The 21,804-nt window shown below is 36.8% G+C and overlaps 1 protein-coding gene across 1 annotated transcript; it reads right to left on the minus strand.

Annotated features, from left to right (window-relative positions):
* Window positions 1-5,571: 5,571 nt before the first annotated feature.
* LOC132555603 (uncharacterized) lies at window positions 5,572-19,910 on the minus strand. Its single transcript, XM_060219952.1, has 6 exons — window positions 19,877-19,910; window positions 14,266-14,451; window positions 13,785-13,897; window positions 11,883-12,009; window positions 9,542-9,658; window positions 5,572-5,726 (listed from the first exon to the last, which is right to left on the minus strand). The coding sequence occupies exons 1-6, from the start codon at window positions 19,908-19,910 to the stop codon at window positions 5,572-5,574; spliced, it is 732 nt and encodes a 243-aa protein (XP_060075935.1).
* Window positions 19,911-21,804: the final 1,894 nt, after the last annotated feature.

A 21,804-nucleotide genomic window follows, 5' to 3' on the forward strand; every position in this document is an offset into this window, starting at 1 on the left:
AGCGGAATCTATCTGATGCCTATGCACAGGGTCAAAGTGTTGTTTTTCTGTGAAACTAGCAAGTTCACTGTAGTGATTGGTCCATGCTTTACGGTTGACATCTGCGTCACGCGATATCTTACCATTGACCCGTAGTTCTGATGTTTCATAACCATTGACCTGTCGCGAAGGGGCAACTTTATAAAAAGTTCCAACATCAACTTCAGCTGTTTCCGCCAGTTCCATTAACTGCTTGCGTTCTTATTCACTTCGAGCAATTTCAAGTTCATTTACAAACATGCGTTTACATAATTTGTATTCTCTAAACGCGTCAGAGTCCATTCCACGTGGTCTGCCTTCAGCTATCCATAATAAACGTTTTTCACGCATTGAAGCATGTAATGCCTTTACTTGGTTATATTTCCAATACGGCTTAAGAAACGAACGATATTTTTTCATAGGAAGAGTTTTCTTCGCAGCCTCGTGCATACAACTGATTATGTTTTTAAATTTGTTCTCTAGAGAATGCACATCACACGCAACTGCCCGAAGACTATCATTTTCACAAAGTTTCCTACTAACATTTTGCGCGTATTCTAACTTTTGCTTGGCCGTGCATTTTTTCCAGTTGACAGAATTTACACTACACACGTGCTTGCTTAAACAAACAGGAAGTTCGTAACGTAGACGTATAGGAAGATGATCCGAAACATTTAAGTAATGATCGTCGAGAATAGTGCAATCACATACACAATCAATTTTGCTATTTTCGATGAAGACATGATCGATGAGTGAACCTTGCCCGGCTTTGGAAACATAACTTACTGACATGCCCTTTGTCCATACTTGAGAGTTAGCGGAGATCAGATGACGCTCATTGATGAATGTTTGTAATATTTTACCTCTCTCGTTTGATTTTTGGTGATTTTTTATTCCAAAAGATTTGTTTATCTGCGCATTAAAATCACCCATTAGAATCACATGCCCTTGTTGGGAGAACCGATCATAGAGGTCCGATACACACCTGAGAGTGTCTACATATACCTTTTTAGAAACATTCGTAGAAGGCATAAGAGCCCCTATTATAAACATGTGTGAATTGCCGCGAAGTTGAACTGAACAGCATACAACCCTGTCATTCCCTTCATTTAGAATAGGTGAAACAGCCATATCTTTTCGCCATATAAATGCAATTCCAGCGAATCCACGATTACACTTTCTGTTTTCAGGCTCTAACGCTATTCGTGCATCACAAACTCCATATGCTTTGAAATTGTTATCAATGGTATTCAAGAAATTCATCTGCTCTGGAAGAAGCCAGTGTTCCGTTATCAACGCAATGTCCATGTCATTTAACAGCTTAGATAGCATGGGAGTTCCATACATAATACCCCGCATGTTCCAGTTAAGCAATGAAATCATGATACATAGTATAAACGCTTGGTATCTATTTAGCATTGTGAATGTCATGAGGATTGGTTATTAGAACACAGTTTACCAGCGAAGCGATCACGATGTTCCCATTCGCGCACGAGCACATTTTCTGGCCAAAAATGAGGACTAATCGCCTGCTCGAAAACTTTTTTTTTTTTATAATTTTTTATTTTTCAAGATTTTACACGTTGAACAGGACAAATACACTCACACCCTCTCACACATCCAACCACAGGTGCACATATAGTCATTGCGTGTCAAACAAGTACATTCCATTCAAAAGAATCATCAACATCATCATCAACATTCAAAAATGCATGTGATCATTACTACTATTATTATTATTATTATCACCATACATGATAATCCTCATATATCACAATCAATATTATTATGTTACACACTAAATGATCATCATCATCATCATCATCATCATCATCATCCATCAAAAACATGATAATCTTCCTCATCATCCATTTCAACATATATATCACAATCAATATTACTATCATGATTATCGTACATACTAAATAATGCATCATCATCATCCACATTCAACAATTCATTATCATCATCAAATCAAGATTCATACTTTCATAACCATTATGGAACCTTCTGATTCATAAATATCACAGTAAACTTTTGTTTGAAATGCACCCATGCACACATGCATAAACACACACACAACCATAAATTGACATCAACATACAGAAATGAGGAAATGAAATAGAACTTTATTAGGGATAAGAAATTTAAAGAGAAAGAAATTGAAGAAAATGAAGAAATAGTAAAGTGGATTGTTGGGTGAGATGGTAAAATAGGTTAGAGTAATTTAATCTATTAATGTTTTTCTTTCTTTATATCTGATTACTCGGTATGGTCAAGGACTGTTATGTATATAATTATAAAAAATTATAGAAAAAAAAAAGAAAAAAAAGAAAAACTAGTAATGCGATGGGTAATAGATCAAAGTGTGTAGATCAAAACTGTATTAATTTTCCCATTTTTTCCATTCATTCTCAAATTTACGTTTTACTTTATCATCCTTACCATTAGCTATATATTTTTGTATCATATAATTATCTTTGATTGTATTAATTAGTGCATGCAAGTTTAGTGAACGGTGTAAGCATCTCATTTTATAAATATACTGTTTGATAATAATTATAATCTCATTGTCTACTCTGTTACTCGGAAGGAAGTTTTGATGTAGGAGACCAAGAATGAAAGTTTGCTTGTTTACTGAGAAAGGGATAAATAGAGCTTCTAACAAAATATCAAGACTCTGTAATAGTCTTTGTACTTCCTGACATTCCCACAGCAGATGACTGATTGTTTCGTGCTCAGAGTTACACAACACACAAGCTCGAAAACTTGCTCTCGAACGTTAAGTCGGGCTGTATACGTCGGTTCTTTACCTGACCAGTATTTGATTATTTTCATATATGTTACCTTTACACCGGCATCTGCTGCATATGTAACAATCGAGTCAATTACATCATCCTCCGAGGCATCAGCAATAATTCTAGACATAAGAAGTTGTCGTGTTCGCGGCCTACGCTTTACTCCGCGAAATTTGTATGAGGATGAATTTTCCTCAGACAGGCCAAGCTGCCGCTTTGTATTGTACCCGAAGAATGTAACGTTTCGATGTGAACGATCCGAGCTACCATTAGCACAACTATTGAGCGAAACAGACAAAACTTTTGGCTCATCTGTATGTGTCTCCGTATTTGTCCTCTGAAGGACCTCTGCATAAGCGGGTGACGTAGAACTCTCAAACCCTTGGTTGGTAGGAGAATTTTGATAAGAAGAGGCCTTGGTAGTTGTTTCTGCTTTGTTATTTGTTAAATCGACAACATCGTCGTTGCACCTGTTATCGTGCAGTACTTCTGATACTTTGATTTTTTCGTCATTGACCGCGACGATATTATCTTGCCTTATCAACGAAGATTCACACTTCTGAGATTTCAAATTTGATATTACGTTTTCTTTGACACTCAGTTCTGCTCGCTAGTGGCTCATGTCTATCATAAGCGCTGATAATTGTTGCTCTTTTCTCTCCTTTTCAGCTCCCATTTCGCGTAATTCGTTTTTAAGCTCTCTAATGTCTTCTCGCAACACAATGTTAATTTCATTAATTTGTTCAGCCATTTCGTTTCTCATTCCTACAATCAGTATAAACAGGTCAGCAAGAGTTTGATTGCTTACATTGTCTTTAATACTTGACAGAGTACTAGAGCTTTCATTTACAGTAGCTGTCATATCGTTATGCACGGGTGATCCTATTGAGACTACCCGTTTTACCGAGGTCTGATCACTGTGTGGAAGCGATGTGTCTGCACAGTCTTTTGACGTACGCGAGTCGAAGGTCGAGTTTCCTATATCTTTTGATTTCAATAAATATCTTATCTCACTTCTACTGGTTCCTCCGTCAATGTACTGGAACAGTGTGTAAATATCATCTATATATTTGTTCAACGCTAGTGAGTTTCCGACATTTCTGCGCCTGGCTAATTCCCCTTGAGGCGTATCAGGTATTCTCACGAGTGCCAAATCATATAGTGCTTGACGAACATGGATGAGACTTTCAATGTTACCCGAGTATATGGAGTCTAAGCGTTTCTTAAATTTTTCTCTGTCAAACGATCCAATTGACTCTCTCAGTTGTTCGAAAATGCTTCTATCTATTTGTGTCGATGTCATACTAGGCTCAATATTGTCAGCCATGGTGCCAAAACTGCCTCTGCATTTACTATTTCGCATTGCATACGTATCCCACGCAGTGATATCGTGAACACAGTTGTAACATAATACAAATTGTTTTTTTCTCTTTTTTTAAGCGATGCACATAATGTCACGTGTTATAAACTCAAATTGTCTTATCATAGGCGACTTCGGCACTTACCAAACAAAAATGGTGACAAAAGATGCTCTGGAAATCCATGTATCAATTCAAAACATCAGAGATCGAAGTACAAACACATTATCCATCAGGGGATCACTAGATAACATAAATGTTTGATAGACTGGACACTAGATAACATTAATGGACACTAGATAACATTAATGTTTTAACGGACTAGACACTAGATAACATTAATGTTTGATAGACTGGACACTAGATAACATTAATGTTTTAACGGACTAGACACTAGATAACATTAATGTTTGATAGACTGGACACTAGATAACATTAATGTTTGAATGGACTAGACACTAGATAACATAAATGTTTGATAGACTGGACACTAGATAACATTAACGTTTGAATGGTCTGGACACAAGATAACATTAATGTTTGAATGGACTGGACACAAGATAACATTAACGTTTGAACGGACTAGACACTAGATAACATTAATGTTTGAATGGACTGGGCACTAGATAATGTCGTATAATGTTAACAGAAAAGTGAAATTGACATACATTTTATAAATATTTCTTTAAAACATATTTCAAGACTGATGACCAAAAACCACGAGCATGCAATATTCATGTAGAATATTAATCCGGATTATGTACTGTAAATAATGATGACGAAACAATACCATCAATCTGCTTGATCGCATCAAATGTCGATGAACCCTTAGGACTACCAACAGGGACCATTTTAGCAATACGCTTATTCATAAAAATATATTGGCCTGGTTTCAATGTTTTTGAAATGTTGATAACGTTTTTCAGATTACCGTCCAAGAAAACGTTTGAGAGGCTGGCCCCAGTTCCATGAATATTTCTTAACTTAAATTTGCCCATAGGTTAGCATTACATAAGTTAAGGATTTTTTCTTAATCTTAAGTTTTTCCCTAACTTACGTATGTATTTCTATAGAAGTGAAGTTTTCCACAAGTTAAGGAAAGTTATTGAATTTGGGGCCTGATCTGCTAGATGCTGTAAACATTTGCTTTTTGTTTAAATCAACTCTACTGGTTCTCTCTGATAATAGCTTTATGCAACGGAGTTCACGAAACATACAACGAAGAACAAATTCACACTGAACAAGTTCACCAGAGATCTCACTGATGTGTATAGGCTAAATCTCCTACAAGCCGCACCTTTAAAGTTTTGACACTCTGTATGGAATTGGTTTCAACCCTAATCAGCCAAAAATGTTAATGAAAACAAATGCTTTATTGAATTACGATCTAGTTATGTCTACATATTACCTGGACTATATTGTAAGTCACGAAATCCTCCAAACCAAACAGACGAGTCAGGCGGGCAGTTGTCGCGGACAGGGCTTGGGAAACTTTTAGCACTATTACAACCATACGCCGCCTCCGCCCATACAGTGCGTGCACTTGTCCCAACTTCAAACATAGAGATAATAAATAAATTAACATGTCTTATTTTCAAACCAAATGCTCATACTTATTTCTATTTTTCTATACCTCTATGAAAAATATAAGCCACGCCCTATGAACTTTTTTCCAACATCATCAACATATAGTCGCCTGTGACAGAAATACACCTGAAAACTCCAAAGTTCAAACCTGACGAAAACAGTGACAATACCCAAGGCCTTCTACAGTTCTGATGTTGTTGTCAAGTCTGTTATCGATAAGTTTGTTATATTTTCCTTGATTTCGTTGTTACTCTCAATCCACAAAGTCCGTCACTCCAATTAGCATTTGACACATTTTCACTGGAAATATTTTTCTTACATTAGGAATCATTCAGTCGATGTTGATCGTCAAATGATGGATGTTTATTTCAGAATAAAATGAATGTTTATACGCGATTAAATTATTGCAGTTTTTAACCTAATATAGACGATAACTGCTAATACGAAATTGAAATGATTGCTCGTTATACATGGATTAAATAATGTCTGGTTATACCTGATTTGAATGATAATTGTTAATGCCATAATTTAAAAATGTCTGTTTATACCAGATTGAAATGGTCGCTGTTTACACCAGATTTAAATAATATCTGTTTATACCAGATTTAAATAATATCTGTTTATACCAGATATAAATGGTGGCTGTTCATACCAGAAACAAATGGTGGATGTTTATACCCGATTTAAACTGCAGCTGTTTATACCCGATTTAGATAACGGCTGTTTATACCAGATTTAAATAACGGCTGTTTATACCAGATTTAAATAACGGCTGTTTATATTAGATTTAAATGGTGGCTGTTTATACCAGATTGAAATAACGGCTGTTTACACCAGATTTAAATATTGTCTGTTTTTACCAGATACAAATGGTGTATGTTTATAACAGATTTAAATAACGGCTGTTTATACCCGATTTAAATAACGGCCGTTGATACCAGATTTAGATAATCGCTGGACTGTTTATACCAGATTTAAATAACGGCTGTTTATACCAGATTTAAATAACGGCTGTTATTTATTCTATATTTAAATAATTATATGATTAAAATGGCTGTTTATACCAAATTCTGTTTATACCAGATTAAATAAATACCAAATTCAAATAGTGACTGTTTATACCAGATTTAAATAACGGCTGTTTACACCAGATTTAAATGGTGGCTGATTATACCAGATTTAAATAAATTCTTTTTATATTAGATTTAAATGGTGGATGTTTATAACAGATTTAAATAACGATTTAAATGGCTGTTTATACCATATTTAAATAATGTATGTTTATACCTGATTCAAAAGGTGTCTGTTTATAACAGATTAAAGTAATGTATGTTTATACCTGATTAAAATGGCTGTTAAAACTTGTTTAAGATAATACCAAATTTAAATAACGGCTGTTTATACCCGATTTAAATAACGGCCGTTGATACCAGATTTAGATAATCGCTGTTCATACCAAATTCAAATAGTGACTGTTTATACCAGATTTAAATAACGGCTGTTTATACCAGATTTAGATAATCGCTGTTCATACCAGATTTAAATATTGGCTGTTTATACCAGATTTAAATGTTGGTTATTTATTCTATATTTAAATAATGTCTGTTGATACCTGATTAAAATAACGGCTGTTTATACCAAATTCAAATAGTGGCTGTTTATACCAGATTTAAATAATCGCTGTTCATACCAAATTCAAATAGTGACTGTTTATACCAGATTTAAATAACGGCTGTTCATACCAGATTTAAATAACGGCTGTTTATACCAGATTGAAATAATCGCTGTTCATACCAGATTAAAATAACGACTATTTATACCAGATTCAGATAATCGCTGTTCATACCAGATTTAAATAATCGCTGTTCATACCCGATTTAAATGTTGTCTGTTTATACCATATTTAAATAATGTATGTTTATACCTGATTCAAAAGGTGTCTGTTTATAACAGATTAAAGTAATGTATGTTTATACCTGATTAAAATGGTGGCTGTTAAAACTTGTTTAAGATAATGTCTGTTTATACCCGATTTAAATAACGGCTGTTTATACCCGATTTAAATAACGGCCGTTGATACCAGATTTAGAAAATCGCTGTTCATACCAGATTTAAATGTTGGCTGTTTATACCAGATTTAAATAACGGCTGTTTATACCATATTTAAATAATGTCTGTTTATACCTGATTCAAAAGGTGTCTGTTAAAACTTGTTTAAGATAATGTCTGTTTATACCCGATTTAAATAACGGCTGTTTATACCCGATTTAAATAACGGCTGTTTATACCAGATTTAAATAACGGCTGTTTATATCAGATTTAAATAACGGCTGTTTATACCAGATTTAAATAACGGCTGTTTATACCAGATTTAAATAACGGCTGTTTATACCAGATTTAAATAATGTCTGTTTATACCCGATTTAAATAACGGCTGTTTATACCAGATTTAAATAACGGCTGTTTATACCAGATTTAAATAATGTCTGTTTATACCCGATTTAAATAACGGCTGTTTATACCAGATTTAAATAACGGCTGTTTATACCAGATTTAAATAATGTCTGTTTATACCCGATTTAAATAACGGCTGTTTATACCAGATTTAAATAACGGCTGTTTATACCAGATTTAAATAATGTCTGTTTATACCCGATTTAAATAACGGCTGTTTATACCAGATTTAAATAACGGCTGTTTATACCAGATTTAAATAACGGCTGTTTATACCAGATTTAAATAACGGCTGTTTATACCAGATTTAAATAACGATCGTTGTTATATTAGATAAATAATATCAGTTAATACCTGATTTAAATAATGTCTTTCCCTCGCTATTTTTGTTTCATATTATCATTTTAAATTTTGTATTATTTCTGTTATATCTTTACAGCCTCGCTATTCAAAATGGTCATGTGATAAACGCGCTACATTGGAATTCTATACTGGTCTACGAGTGTTTCCACCAATTGCGTCTGTCCGACATGACCACAGGAAGGATATTTTAACGCTTACAATAATTTGAATAGTCATAAGAGATACAATAAAAACGATTGGAGAAAGGAAAGACCTTGGACGGAATATCCCTTTAACGGTCATATGGCAATCGACGAGTTGATGGACGAACCACGGAATTCGCTGAATGTGGTCTGACAAATCTGATGAATTCGAATCTTGAACATTCCTTTTAAGGATCAGAATTTTTTCAATGGTAGGTTGTGTTCATGAAAAACATTTGCGCAATCATGTTACAAAAGGGCTACTGTGGCTACCATGTTGAAGTTTTGATCAGACTGCAAAATAACAATAAACCATGTCTTTCTTTACCTTAAAATCAAACTCCAAATATGTTTCTCACTGGTGTGAATGAAGCATGAGAAGTAGTTCAGACTAGGTGTTCTAGGTGAGTTATGCTAAAATATGAGACAATCTCAGGTTGACTTCATGCATGTTTGATATGAATGCAACCCCCTGATAATGTTTCGGGCCAAATTTGGTAGAAATCTACCCAGGCATTAAGAAGGAGTGGTGTTTTGAAGCAAAATATTGACTAACTTTCCCGCTTGGGGCCCGCCCGCGGGTCCTTAGGTGTCGAATCAACTTTCTGAAGTTCAGAAAACTACACAGGCTTTAAAAAGAAAAATATTATCTAATTTCCCCTTTCGGGGCCCGCTCCCTAGAGGTGGAATAAAATTTCTGAATTCGTGTCAGATGACGTGAAAATGTGAACAATTATGACAGTGCTGGGAAAGTCTGAATTGAATTGAATTTAATACTTACGTTTACATTCCATCTGTAATCTATCCTGACAATTTCTTAACTCGAAGTTGCAGGGATTCAACCCGTTTGCAGCAATGCACTTGTTCAAAGCAGGAACGTCGCTAATCTCCAGAGTAACTGAATAGACAGTTAGATCTTTAAGAACATTGAATACATTAAAAAGAACTTCCCATATCTATGGTGTTTACTTTTCGAGTTGGCGTATTTTGAATACAGTATGATATATACTATAGAGATATTCGATCAATCCCAACTAGAAATCCTGTCTTTGCGTCTGTGTTTTCACAGTTAAATGATATCTACTATAGAAATATTTTAACAAATCCGGTTAAACCTCCGTCTTGATGTCTGTTTTACAGTTATATTTACTGTAGATATAAGCCTCCGTCTTGATGTCTGTTTTACAGTTATATTTACTGTAGATATAAACCTCCGTCTTGATGTCTGTTTTAAAGTTATATTTACTGTAGATATATTTTAACAAACCCGGTTAAACCTCCGTCTTGACGTCTGTGTTTTACAGTTATATCTACTGTAGATATATTTTAACAAACCCGGTTAAACCTCCGTCTTGACGTCTGTGTTTTACAGTTATATACTGAAAGGATAAAGAAACGCAGGGTAATATTTATTCCGATATTTTGAAAACGCGTTCTCCAAATAAAGTGAAACTTTGTGGATTGAGTAATTAAGTCATATTACACCTTGTCATGTATCGAAAATTTAGTCACGGTACAGTGCGCAGCTCTGGTAAATGGAGGAAGGAAAAAACAAGAATCTCGTGCACCGTGTTGTTCTGGTCTCATGCAGCGTTGGTCAAGTCACTCTTCGTTAATCTTTATTCAGATCAACTGCTTCCCTAAAATTAATTGAGAATTTGATTCGTTTTAAGAATGGGACGACTCACAGAAGTTCAGAGGGGTCAGGCCATTCAGATGCTGATGCAAGGAGAGCTGCAAAATCAGGTTGCTAGGCACTTTGGTGTTAATGTTTCCACCATAGAACGTCTTGTAAGACGTCTTCGAGAAACTGGGCGATTGGCCGATCGACTTAGGTCAGGACGTCCGCGCGTAACGTCACGACGTCAGGATCGCTATATCGTCGTCTCTCATGTGCGTAATCGGCGCCTTACTGCCGTTGAGAGTGCACTTAATGTTCGTGGAAATCATGGGCGAGAGGTTGGTGTAAGAGTACGTCGCCCCTATGTAGGTCCACACCTTACTCCTGCTCGACGTCAGCGTCGTATGGCCTGGGTAGCTGCACATGCTCCACGACGGTTTCCAGTGGAGACAAGTTTTCTTCACGGACGAGTCTCGATTCTGTCTTTATCGATCTGACGGCCGTCAACGAGTCTACCGACGTTGTGGCGAACGTTTTACGGACGCTTGCGTTGTAGAGAGGGATAGGTTTGGGGGCGGTTCAGTAATGGTGTGGGGAGGAATCTCACACGGGTTAAAATCACAATTGGTTGTTATTGATGGCAATTTCACAGCAGCTAAGTATAGAGATGAGATCCTCCGACCCCATGTTATCCCTTTCTTACAGCAGCATAATCTAACCCTTCAGCAGGATAATGCTAGGCCCCACGTAGCAATGATTTGCCAAGTCTTTCTGGCCAACAACAACATTCAACCACTAGATTGGCCGCCATATAGCCCTGATTGGTCCCCGATCGAGCATCTTTGGGACCAGTTGGATAGACAGGTTCGAAAGCACCAGCCACCCCCTGCTACTCGAGAGCAGTTGACCAGAGCTCTGATTGAAGAGTGGGACAACATCCCCATAAGACGGATTAACGCTCTCATGAACTCTATGACCAGAAGAATAGGGTCTGTGACCACAGCAAACGGTGGACACACAAGATATTGATGACTCAGTTCAATTTCAATTTCAAAGTCCTATGGGTCCATTCAATTTAATCGTTAGTACCTCTAAACCAATTGTCAGATGCAAAAATAAAGACTTTGGACATTTTTAAGCTTTAATTTATCTGTAAGTATACAAAATTTCGTTTTAAATGAAGCCCGATATCATACTTAATTTCTGGTTTAAAGTTCACCCTGCGTTTCTTTATCCTTTTTGTATGTTATATTTACTGTAGATATATTTTGGTAATTCCGGATAAAACCCCGCCTTGGCGTCTGTGTTTTCACAATTATATGATATCTACCATAGATATATTTCATCAATCCCACGTAAAAAATCCTGTCTTTGGGTCTATGATTTGACTGTTATGAGAAGTTTACTCTTGAGCTATTTTACCGTTTACATTGTCTGTGGAATGTCCGCACGGTTGTGTTTTATATAGTTTACAGCTTCCATTATTTGTATATAACCATACCTGTTTGAAATACTGTCTTTGCCTCTGTATTTTTAGAGTTTTGAGCCGGTGTCCTCGCCAACATAGGAAGACAGTGACTATCATCTGCCGGTGTGATGGAATCACTCAAACAGTGGCAATCTGTATCCTGATTTAAATAAGAATATATATATATATAAATCAATTAAGATAAATATGAACTAATTATATGACTTGATTTAAGACAATCAGCATAATAGTATAATATATATAATATCTGGTCAATAAAGTTGACTATGGCATATATCTAGGACAATTCAAGTCAAGTAAACCACAGCTGTTGTAATGACAATATGTCAACGGAATGACTACAAATATGTATAGACATGATGAGTATGTACAAATTAAATTAATTTTAGGAATATATACACTATAGGCACACAAAATATTCAACCAGCAGTTGTACCCATGGTATCTTGACTTGAACTTGTCAGCACACGTAACCCTTTGTTTCAGAAATTGGCCAATCCTAAGAAATAACTGATCCCACACTACTAAAAAAAATACATACACAGAATGTAGTTGTTTTTAAAGAAATAACAACAAGATGAGTAACAACGATATCACACTCTTGTTATCCGTGGTTCTAGTTTTTTTTAGCATGGAGATTAATGACGACATTTTCAATGCCAATTATACAGTAAACATAAAATAAAATAATAATGAGACTGTTTGATTTGTCGTGATACTGATATATGACTGTGGGTCACAGTTGCCGTTCATCTGCATGAACGTGATGGCAAGTTCTAGAATATGTGATTACAACAAACACCAAGCCATCATATAAACAATTCTCATTGCTAAACGTTGATAGCATGGCTAAGGTCTGTCTGTCTTTCTTTGTAGATAACAGGTTATTTAACATTGATAGCATGGCTAATGTGTCTGTCTTTCTGTGTAGATGAAACAGGTAGGTTGTTTAACGTTGATAGCATGGCTTAGGCCTGTCTGTCTTTCTTTGTAGATGAAACATGTAGGTTGTTTAACATTGATAGCATGGCTTAGGTCTGTCTGTCTTTCTTTGTAGATGCCAGGTTGTAAAGCATTGATAGCATGGCTAAGGTGTCTGTCTTTCTTTGTAGATGAAACATGTAGGTTGTTTAACATTGATAGCATGGCTTAGGTCTGTCTGTCATTCTGTGTAGATGAAACAGGTAGGTTGTTTAACATTGATAGCATGGCTAAGGTCTGTCTGTCATTCTGTGTAGATGAAACATGTAGGTTATTAAACATTGATAGCATTGCTTAGGTCGGTCTGTCTTTCTTTGTAGATGCCAGGTTGTTTAACATTGATAGCATGGCTAAGGTGTCTGTCATTCTGTGTAGATGAAACAGGTAGGTTGTTTAACATTGATAGCATGGCTAAGGTCTGTCTGTCTTTCTGTGTAGATGAAACAGGTAGATTGTTAAACATTGATAGCATGGCTTAGGTATGTCTGTCTTTCTGTGTAGATGAAACAGGTAGATTGTTAAACATTGATAGCATGGCTAAGGTCTGTATATCTTTCTTTCCTGTCGATGACAGGTTGTTTCGTGTATCTCTCTTTATTGTTCACGCTCTTTAAGGCATTTCGCTTACTCTTTATAATTGATGGATTAGATTATCTGTTGTAGTCTTTCCACTTTCCGCTGGACTTCCCGTCGAAAATACAGCAGGTAGGGCAATCAATACTATCATTTTAATATTTGTATTAAGCATAGGGTATACATTTCGAGAAAAGATTAAAATGTCTATATAACAATGCATCAAATACTCAATACATTGTTCCATAGTTTTGTACAACAGTGATTGACTGTGTTGTTCAAGTATCTCATTTCTTACTTCAAGAAAGGGGTTTTCAAGATCTGCATTTTTATTTATTTATGTTTGTTTATCGTACATACCCTGATTGCAAACGTGCTTGTATTACACAAAGCCTGACACTGAGCAGCTGCATCTTTCCAGAGTTTCATTCTAGGAATTTTGTGCTTAGTAAGGCCCGTATCATTGGTGCAACCTTTTAAAAATCAGAACACATAATTACTTACAATAAATAATACCCAATTTCCTACCAGAAAGATGTGTACGCTAAGACAATGACGACATACATTCCTGAAAGGAAACATGGTAATTACTGTACAGCCTTCCAAAGATATGAATTTCCCCATTACAAACCAAACATGACCACATGTACCATGGATATATCACCGATTAAAAAAAACCCAACGTTTTAATTGCAATGCAGCATGACACATGACTTAGTCCACACATGTTTCCACACCTGGTAAACTGTTTCTTCTGCTATAATATCTTTAAAACCGTATACTGCTTGAAGGGCATAGACTGATCATACATAGACAAAATAAAATAGTTTGATAATCTTACCTTTTATTGTAATGGGCGGAGAGAGCTTGTACACGTTACCGTCCCACACTCGGATACTTCCTTGTCTGGAATTTGTAATATCTTCCAGTCGCGCGAGATCACCTTGGTAGAAATTACCTTGACAATGACTTCTGGCTTCGTCTCTTTCCTTTTCGATATCAACATATTTCGTTTTGACTTCAAAGGCTGAAAATCAATTTAAAAAATGATAGAGGTGATATAACTAATGAATATATCCTCAATGCTGCTAAAATTCGAGACCTTTTCTAGATGATCTTACTCAAATGATTATGGCTATCTTTGGAAACTGTCACCTTTCTTCGTCTATGGTTTGAAAATCATTTTTAAATATGGCAAATGTGAGGTAGTCAAACGATTGATAAACAATTTATTCTAACAAAGATATACATCAATTAATGTTCTAACAAACAAATAACAATCAACCTATCTTTTTTATTTCCCTCGATGTGGATATACAAATGCAATAGAAATATTTTGATAACAATATAGATATTTACATAATAAGATTTAGCAAAGTTCTTTTGGGCCGCTGGACAATACTAGCAAGTAATGGAAATTACGTTTTTGGCTTGACATCCGACTTTTTCATAACATTATACTTGTAATTAATCAAATAAACAGGGCAGTGTCAGTTCTGATTTTGGTGAAAAATTAATAAAGATCCATTCTGATGAAGGCAGCACACACCATCCTGAGTTTATTTTGTAGGCTTGGTCAGGCAGGTCAGGTGTGAAAGATTCGGCACCAAATAAAGCACAGAAAATCTTCCATTTCAAGGAAATTGTTGTAAACTATGGGACCATAGTCTAGGAGAACATTAGACAGAAAATTAAGTTTTACGGTATATAATGAGCGACATGACACACATACATGGTGGATAATGCCACGGATGTCCGTATCACAGAAACTACATGTGTATATAGAAAATTAATAAACTCTATCACACACTTATTTCTAAAAACATTTCTAATTCTATATCAACCTTGAGAGAATAGCGCATTTGTTATTTCGTCCAATACTCTTCCGTCTGTTTTACCCGTGTTGTTCTCCTACCTGTTTACATGTGTTGTTTTCTCGCCTGTTTTACCTGCGTTGTTCTCCTACCTGTTTTACATGTATTGATCTCCCATCTGTTTACCTGTGTTGTTCTCCCGCCTGTTTTACCTGTGTTGTTCTCCCACTTATTACCTGTGTTGTTCTCCCGCCTGTTTTACCTGTGTTGTTCTCCCACTTATTACCTGTGTTGTTCTCCCATTTATTACCTGTGTTGTTCTCCCGCCTGTTTTACCTGTGTTGTTCTCCCACTTATTACCTGTGTTGTTCTCCCACTTATTACCTGTGTTGTTCTCCCGCCTGATTTACGTCTATTGATCTCCCATCTGTTTACCTGTGTTGTTCTCCCACTTATTACCTGTGTTGTTCTCCCACTTATTACCTGTGTTGTTCTCCCGCCTGATTTACGTGTATTGATCCCCCATCTGTTTACCTGTGTTGTTCTCCCGCCTGTTTTACCTGTGTTGTTCTACCCCTTATTACTTATTTCCTGTGTTGTTCTCTGTTTACCTGTGTTGTTCTCCCATCTTTTACCTGTGTTGATTTACCTGTGTTGTGATTTACGTGTATTGATCTCCCATCTGTTTACCTGTGTTGTTCTCCCACTTATTACCTGTGTTGTTCTCCCGCCTGATTTACGTGTATTGATCCCCCATCTGTTTACCTGTGTTGTTCTCCCGCCTGTTTTACCTGTGTTGTTCTCCCACTTATTACCTGTGTTGTTCTCCCGCCTGATTTACGTGTATTGATCTCCCATCTGTTTACCTGTGTTGTTCTCCCACTTATTACCTGTGTTGTTCTCCCGCCTGATTTACCTGTGTTGTTCTCCCACTTATTACCTGTGTTGTTCTTTACCTGTGTTGTTCTTTTACCTGTGTTGTTTTCTCACCTGTGTTGTTCTCCCGCCTGATTTACGTGTATTGATCTCCCATCTGTTTACCTGTGTTGTTCTCCCACTTATTACCTGTGTTGTTCTCCCGCCTGATTTACGTGTATTGATCTCCCATCTGTTTACCTGTGTTGTTCTCCCGCCTGTTTTACCTGTGTTGTTCTCCCACTTATTACCTGTGTTGTTCTCCCACTTATTACCTGTGTTGTTCTCCCATTTATTACCTGTGTTGTTTTCCCACTTATTACCTGTGTTGTTCTCCCGCCTGATTTACGTGTATTGATCTCCCATCTGTTTACCTGTGTTGTTCTCCCACTTATTACCTATGTTGTTTTCCCACTTATTAACTGTGTTGTTCTCCCGCCTGATTTACGTGTATCGATCTCCCATCTGTTTACCTGTGTGTTGTTGTTCTACCTGTGTTGCCTGATTTACGTGTATTGATCTCCCATCTGTTTACCTGTGTTGTTGTTACCTGTGTTGTTCTCCCACTTATTACCTGTGTTGTTCTCCCGCCTTATTACCTGTGTTGTTCTCCCACTTTTACCTGTGTTGTTTACCTGTGTTGTTCTCCCACTTATTACCTGTGTTGTTCTCCCGCCTGTTTTACCTGTGTTGTTCTCCCACTTATTACCTGTGTTGTTCTCCCGCCTGATTTACCTGTGTTGTTCTCCCACTTATTACCTGTGTTGTTTTCCCACTTATTACCTGTGTTGTTCTCCCGCCTGATTTACGTGTATCGATCTCCCATCTGTTTACTCCCCTGTATTACCTGTGTTGTTCTTTATTACCTGTGTTGTTCTCCCTGATTTACCTGTGTTGTTCTCCCACTTATAACCTGTGTTGTTCTCCCGCCTGATTTACGTCTATTGATCTTCCATCTGTGTACCTGTGTTGTTCTCCCACTTATTACCTGTGTTGTTCTCCCATCTGTTTACCTGTATTGTTCTCCCGCCTGATTTACGTGTATTAATCTCCCATGAGTTTACCTGTGTTGTTCTCCCGCCTGTTTTACCTGTGTTGTTCTCCCGCCTGATTTACGTGTATTGATCTCCCATCTGTTTACCTGTGTTGTTCTCCCGCCTGTTTTACCTGTGTTGTTCTCCCACTTATTACCTGTGTTGTTCTCCCGCCTGATTTACCTTTTACCTGTGTTGTTCTCCCATCTGTTTACCTGTGTTGTTCTCCGCCTGATTTACCTGTGTTAATCTCCCTTTATTACCTGTGTTGTTCTCCCGCCTGATTTACGTGTATCGATCTCCCATCTGTTTACCTGTGTTGTTCTCCCACTTATTACCTGTGTTGTTCTCCCGCCTGATTTACGTCTATTGATCTCCCATCTGTTTACCTGTGTTGTTCTCCCACTTATTACCTGTGTTGTTCTCCCGCCTGATTTACGTGTATTGATCTCCCATCTGTTTACCTGTGTTGTTCTCCCATGTGTTTTACCTGTGTTCTTCTTCTATCTGTTTACTTATGTTCTCCCACATTACCTGAATCATACTGTCTTATGTAGTATATTCAAATAAACTTTCATTACCATTTTCTTCAATTTTAAGTTGGTTTTGACAAAATACAAACCTTTTTCATGAGGTAGATCTATAGAAAATAGCAATGTGACACCGACAAATATGTATATCATATTGTAGGGTATAATTTTTTTTATGGTTGGAATGATTAAGTTTTAGAGAAAAAATATTAGAATTGTTTTAATAAGCAAGTTAAATTCACATTTGAGTATTATTTACTTATCACTCGAAAATCTTTTGTTTTACTCCTACGATTTTTGAAAACAACGTACTTTGTGATACTGTAGTAATTAAGATTGAGAGAGTATTTATATTCTGTAAAAAGCTGAATGTTTTCTAAATATATAAGGTCAGATGGTAAAATATATCACATATTCTCCATAAACCAGCAATCTGACTTAAATAACAAGACAATGAAAAATGGTTTGATGTCGAAATTGAAATTTGGGTAGTTTTTTTTTTCAATTCTAATAGAATATTTAACAAAACACAGAGGAATGCAGCTGAAAAGTGAAGAAAACTCTTATTTCAGACTGATAAACAAAACGAAAAGTCACCACTTTAACGTGGACATTTTAAGCTCAGTTTTTGATACCGATAGTATTAGCATATTAGGCTGCGCTTGTAAAGTTTGGGGCTTTCTTAGAGCTTTAGACATTGAAAAAGTACAATCGTGTGTTTGTAGAAATATCTCAGATGTTGGTAAAAAAAAACCCATGATTTAGTGTATTAAAGTTTGGAAGATTTCCAATGCATCAAATTAGGAAAGTGTACTAGTAATGTATCAGAGTGTGCAAGTGTGTGTGTGTGTATGTGTGTCTGTCTGTCTGAGTGTAAGAGTGCGCACAGGCTAGGGTGTACGAAAGAGTGCATGTCAGAATGAATAGATATCACTCAAACAATATAATATACCCTTTGCATTGTTGAATCTTGAAAGCTGTAAGGCTTCCGGAATAAAGAAATTTAACAGAATGAATTAAAGTTATGAAAAGTACTGGCGAATAATCTACTTGTATCTAGGTAGTATATCAGAATAGTACAGGTAAATGATCTACCTGTATCTAGGTAGTATATCAGAACAGTACAGGTAAATGATCTACCTGTATCTAGGTAGTATATCAGAACAGTACAGGTAAATAATCTACCTGTATATAGGTAGTATATCAGAACAGTACAGGTAAGAAATATATTTGTATCTAGGTAGTACATCAGAACAATACAGGTAAATGATCTACCTGTATCTAGGTAGTATATTAGAACAGTACTAGTAAATAATTAACCTGTATCTAGGTAGTATATCAGAACAGTACATGTAAGCAATTTACCTGTATATAAGTACTATGTAAGTACAGACTATGATGACACCGCCTTTCTAGCATTTTTTACTATTTCTGGATAAGTAGAGAGTGGTCTCTAGATTGATTGAATGTTGTGGCGTGCAATGCTTATTACTGTGTAATAGAAAGGAGTAATGAAAAACACCTTGCTCCTGGTAAGGTTCGATCTAGTGACCTAGCAAGACACTCTACCGCTCGACTAAACGGAAATTCCCACTAGTTTAGGCTAGAAAGTAAATAAATGGAAATCATGTTGATCTTATATGGATATATGTAGGATATCCTTCCTCGTACGTGTAATGTATCAGTAAGTTGATTTAGCTGACACATAAAGGTCACTGTTTCACTGTTTCACTCAGGTGGCAGATACCATCAGGCGTGCATCCCGGTCCGTACAAAGGTTTTTTTGCTGTTTCTATATCTCTGATATGTGCTCTTTCAAAATCTGTATGGTGCCACTCTGTCATCCCTGGGCAATCCGAATAATATGCAAATGAAGGCCGCCATTACTGAAAATCTTGTTTTTATCGATTTCTCAGTAACAATGAATGGTATCGAAATCATTTTCTGTTGACTATCCCCATGTTTTAGTGGTAAAGAATCAGAATAAGTCATTTCAGTGAACAATGCACTAATCACTATATGGTGAATAGACATACCTATGTTCTTGGGGTAAAGCATCGAATTAGGCCATTCCGGTATAGATCACAACTGTATTTGCTGCAAAGAATGACCAGTCAACTTCCGTGTGTATGTGAATCCTCAAAGAACATTCCAATTACTTGTGTTGATGTATGTTGACATCATCTGTGCCATGCTTATCCACAAATGTTAGTAGCATTGTGACAGAATGCGTGGAAAGTATCCCATTCTGTGAGGATATCTGCATAAAAATTGTCGGAGACGAGCTGAACAAGACTGTCCTTCAATGTGGTCATGCTTACAGCTGCTGCTGATGATGATGCATTGAACCTTAGACCATCATCATAACTGCAAGATGTAAGAAACTCATAAAATTGTTCAATCAATCCTTTCCTGTTGAAAACAACACCAAGAGCAATATGGAGATTTGTGAATCTATCGCTTATGGCATTTGTAACATTTCCGATGAGAGCGACTTGTAAAGTGTGGTCCAACTTTGTGATAACAAAGTAGCAGTCAAGGGCAATGTCCATATTGACTGGCTTGATACTGGAGACAAAAAAGTTCGGCGGCTAATGCCTTCGCCGCCATTTTAATGGTATAGGTCGTATAATTCGATGGAATTCCACACTCGCGATGATTCTGCTCTCAGTGCATTAACTGTCGTTTCAAAAGTCACATCCACCAGCTCTTGACTGCTACAAGATGCTGCTGAAGCTGACTTCACTGACCGACATGAACAAAACTTGTAACAGTCTGTGTAGTATCTACAATCGACTGCATGCAGATCACTCACTGCCCCAGCCAAATATATATCTACTTCGCGTCCCAGTTGTTCTTACGAGCTCTTCAGATATCTAGTAGGGTTTCCTTATAATTCTTCGTCCCCTCACCACGGTCTGCTGTCCTACAAAGACCAAGCCTTCTCCGCCGATCTTGATGATTGGGATCAATGTCGAAGCATTCCTCGCCACAGAAAAGGCAATGTTGCCTGAAGTTGAAGGTTGTCAATCCGGAGAGACGTTTTACTGCAGATGTCTCTTCGGAACATTAAGATGAGCTGAGCTGCCCCTTAATGCGAGTTTTGGATGTATATGTAGATACACAGCCTCTACGACAAAGGATCTTTTAATGTTTGTCTAAGGAAAGTCTAGTTTCAAGATCATCATGGAGAAAATCACATCTCCGTTTACTTGATTCAATGACAGTTTGTATCCTACCAGTGCTGGATACGCTAAGTTCCTTCCTGCTTCCATCTTCATTACAGAAGAAGCAACACCCTTCCATCTCTAAACTCTACCTTGATGATATATTTTTGTTTTTCTTCCGATTAATATTTGCTGATCAATTACTGAAGTTAAAACAAAGAAGAAATCTGAACTTAGGTTAATGTCCCAGTTCCACGTACCATCTGAACGACCTGTTTCTCCACATTCAATTTATTTATGAATCTATATCTACATCTGGACAGGTGTATGGTGATCTATATCTACATCTGGACAGGTGTATGGTGATCTATATCTACATCTGGACAGGTGTATGGTGATCTATATCTACATCTGGACAGGTGTATGGTGATCTATACCTACATCTGGACAGGTGTATGGTGATCTATACCTACATCTGGACAGGTGTATGGTGATCTATATCTACATCTGGACAGGTGTATGGTGATCTATATCTACATCTGGACAGGTGTATGGTGATCTATATCTACATCTGGACAGGTGTATGGTGATCTATACCTACACCAGGACAGGTGTATGGTGATCTATACCTACACCTGGACCACCTGGACAGGTGTATGGTGATCTATACCTACATCTGGACAGGTGTATGGTGATCTATATCTACATCTGGACAGGTGTATGGTGATCTATATCTACATCTGGACAGGTGTTTGGTGATATATACCTACATCTGGACAGGTGTACGGAGATCTATACCTACATCTGGACAGGTGCATGGTGATCTATATCTACACCTTGATAGGTGTATGGTGATGTAGTAATGTACACATACACATGTGTATAATGGTGTACACATGTCCACATATGTATAATGGTGT

The sequence above is a fragment of the Ylistrum balloti genome, unplaced genomic scaffold, assembly GCF_031769215.1.
Source record: "Ylistrum balloti isolate Yb309-2 unplaced genomic scaffold, AGI_CSIRO_Ybal_v1 Utg370508, whole genome shotgun sequence".
Classification (NCBI taxonomy): Eukaryota; Metazoa; Mollusca; class Bivalvia; order Pectinida; family Pectinidae; genus Ylistrum; species Ylistrum balloti.

What these genes read in the sequence shown, in the direction of transcription:
- LOC132555603 (XM_060219952.1), bottom strand. Translation starts at nt 19,910, where the DNA reads ATGGCACAGATGATGTCAACATACATCAACACAA. An exon ending in CAAGCACGTTTGCAATCAGG is followed by an intron (nt 12,010 to 13,784) that starts GTATGTACGATA and finishes TATTTAAATCAG; the next exon opens with GATACAGATTGCCACTGTTT. An exon ending in ATTACAGATGGAATGTAAAC is followed by an intron (nt 5,727 to 9,541) that starts GTAAGTATTAAA and finishes CTATGTTTGAAG; the next exon opens with TTGGGACAAGTGCACGCACT.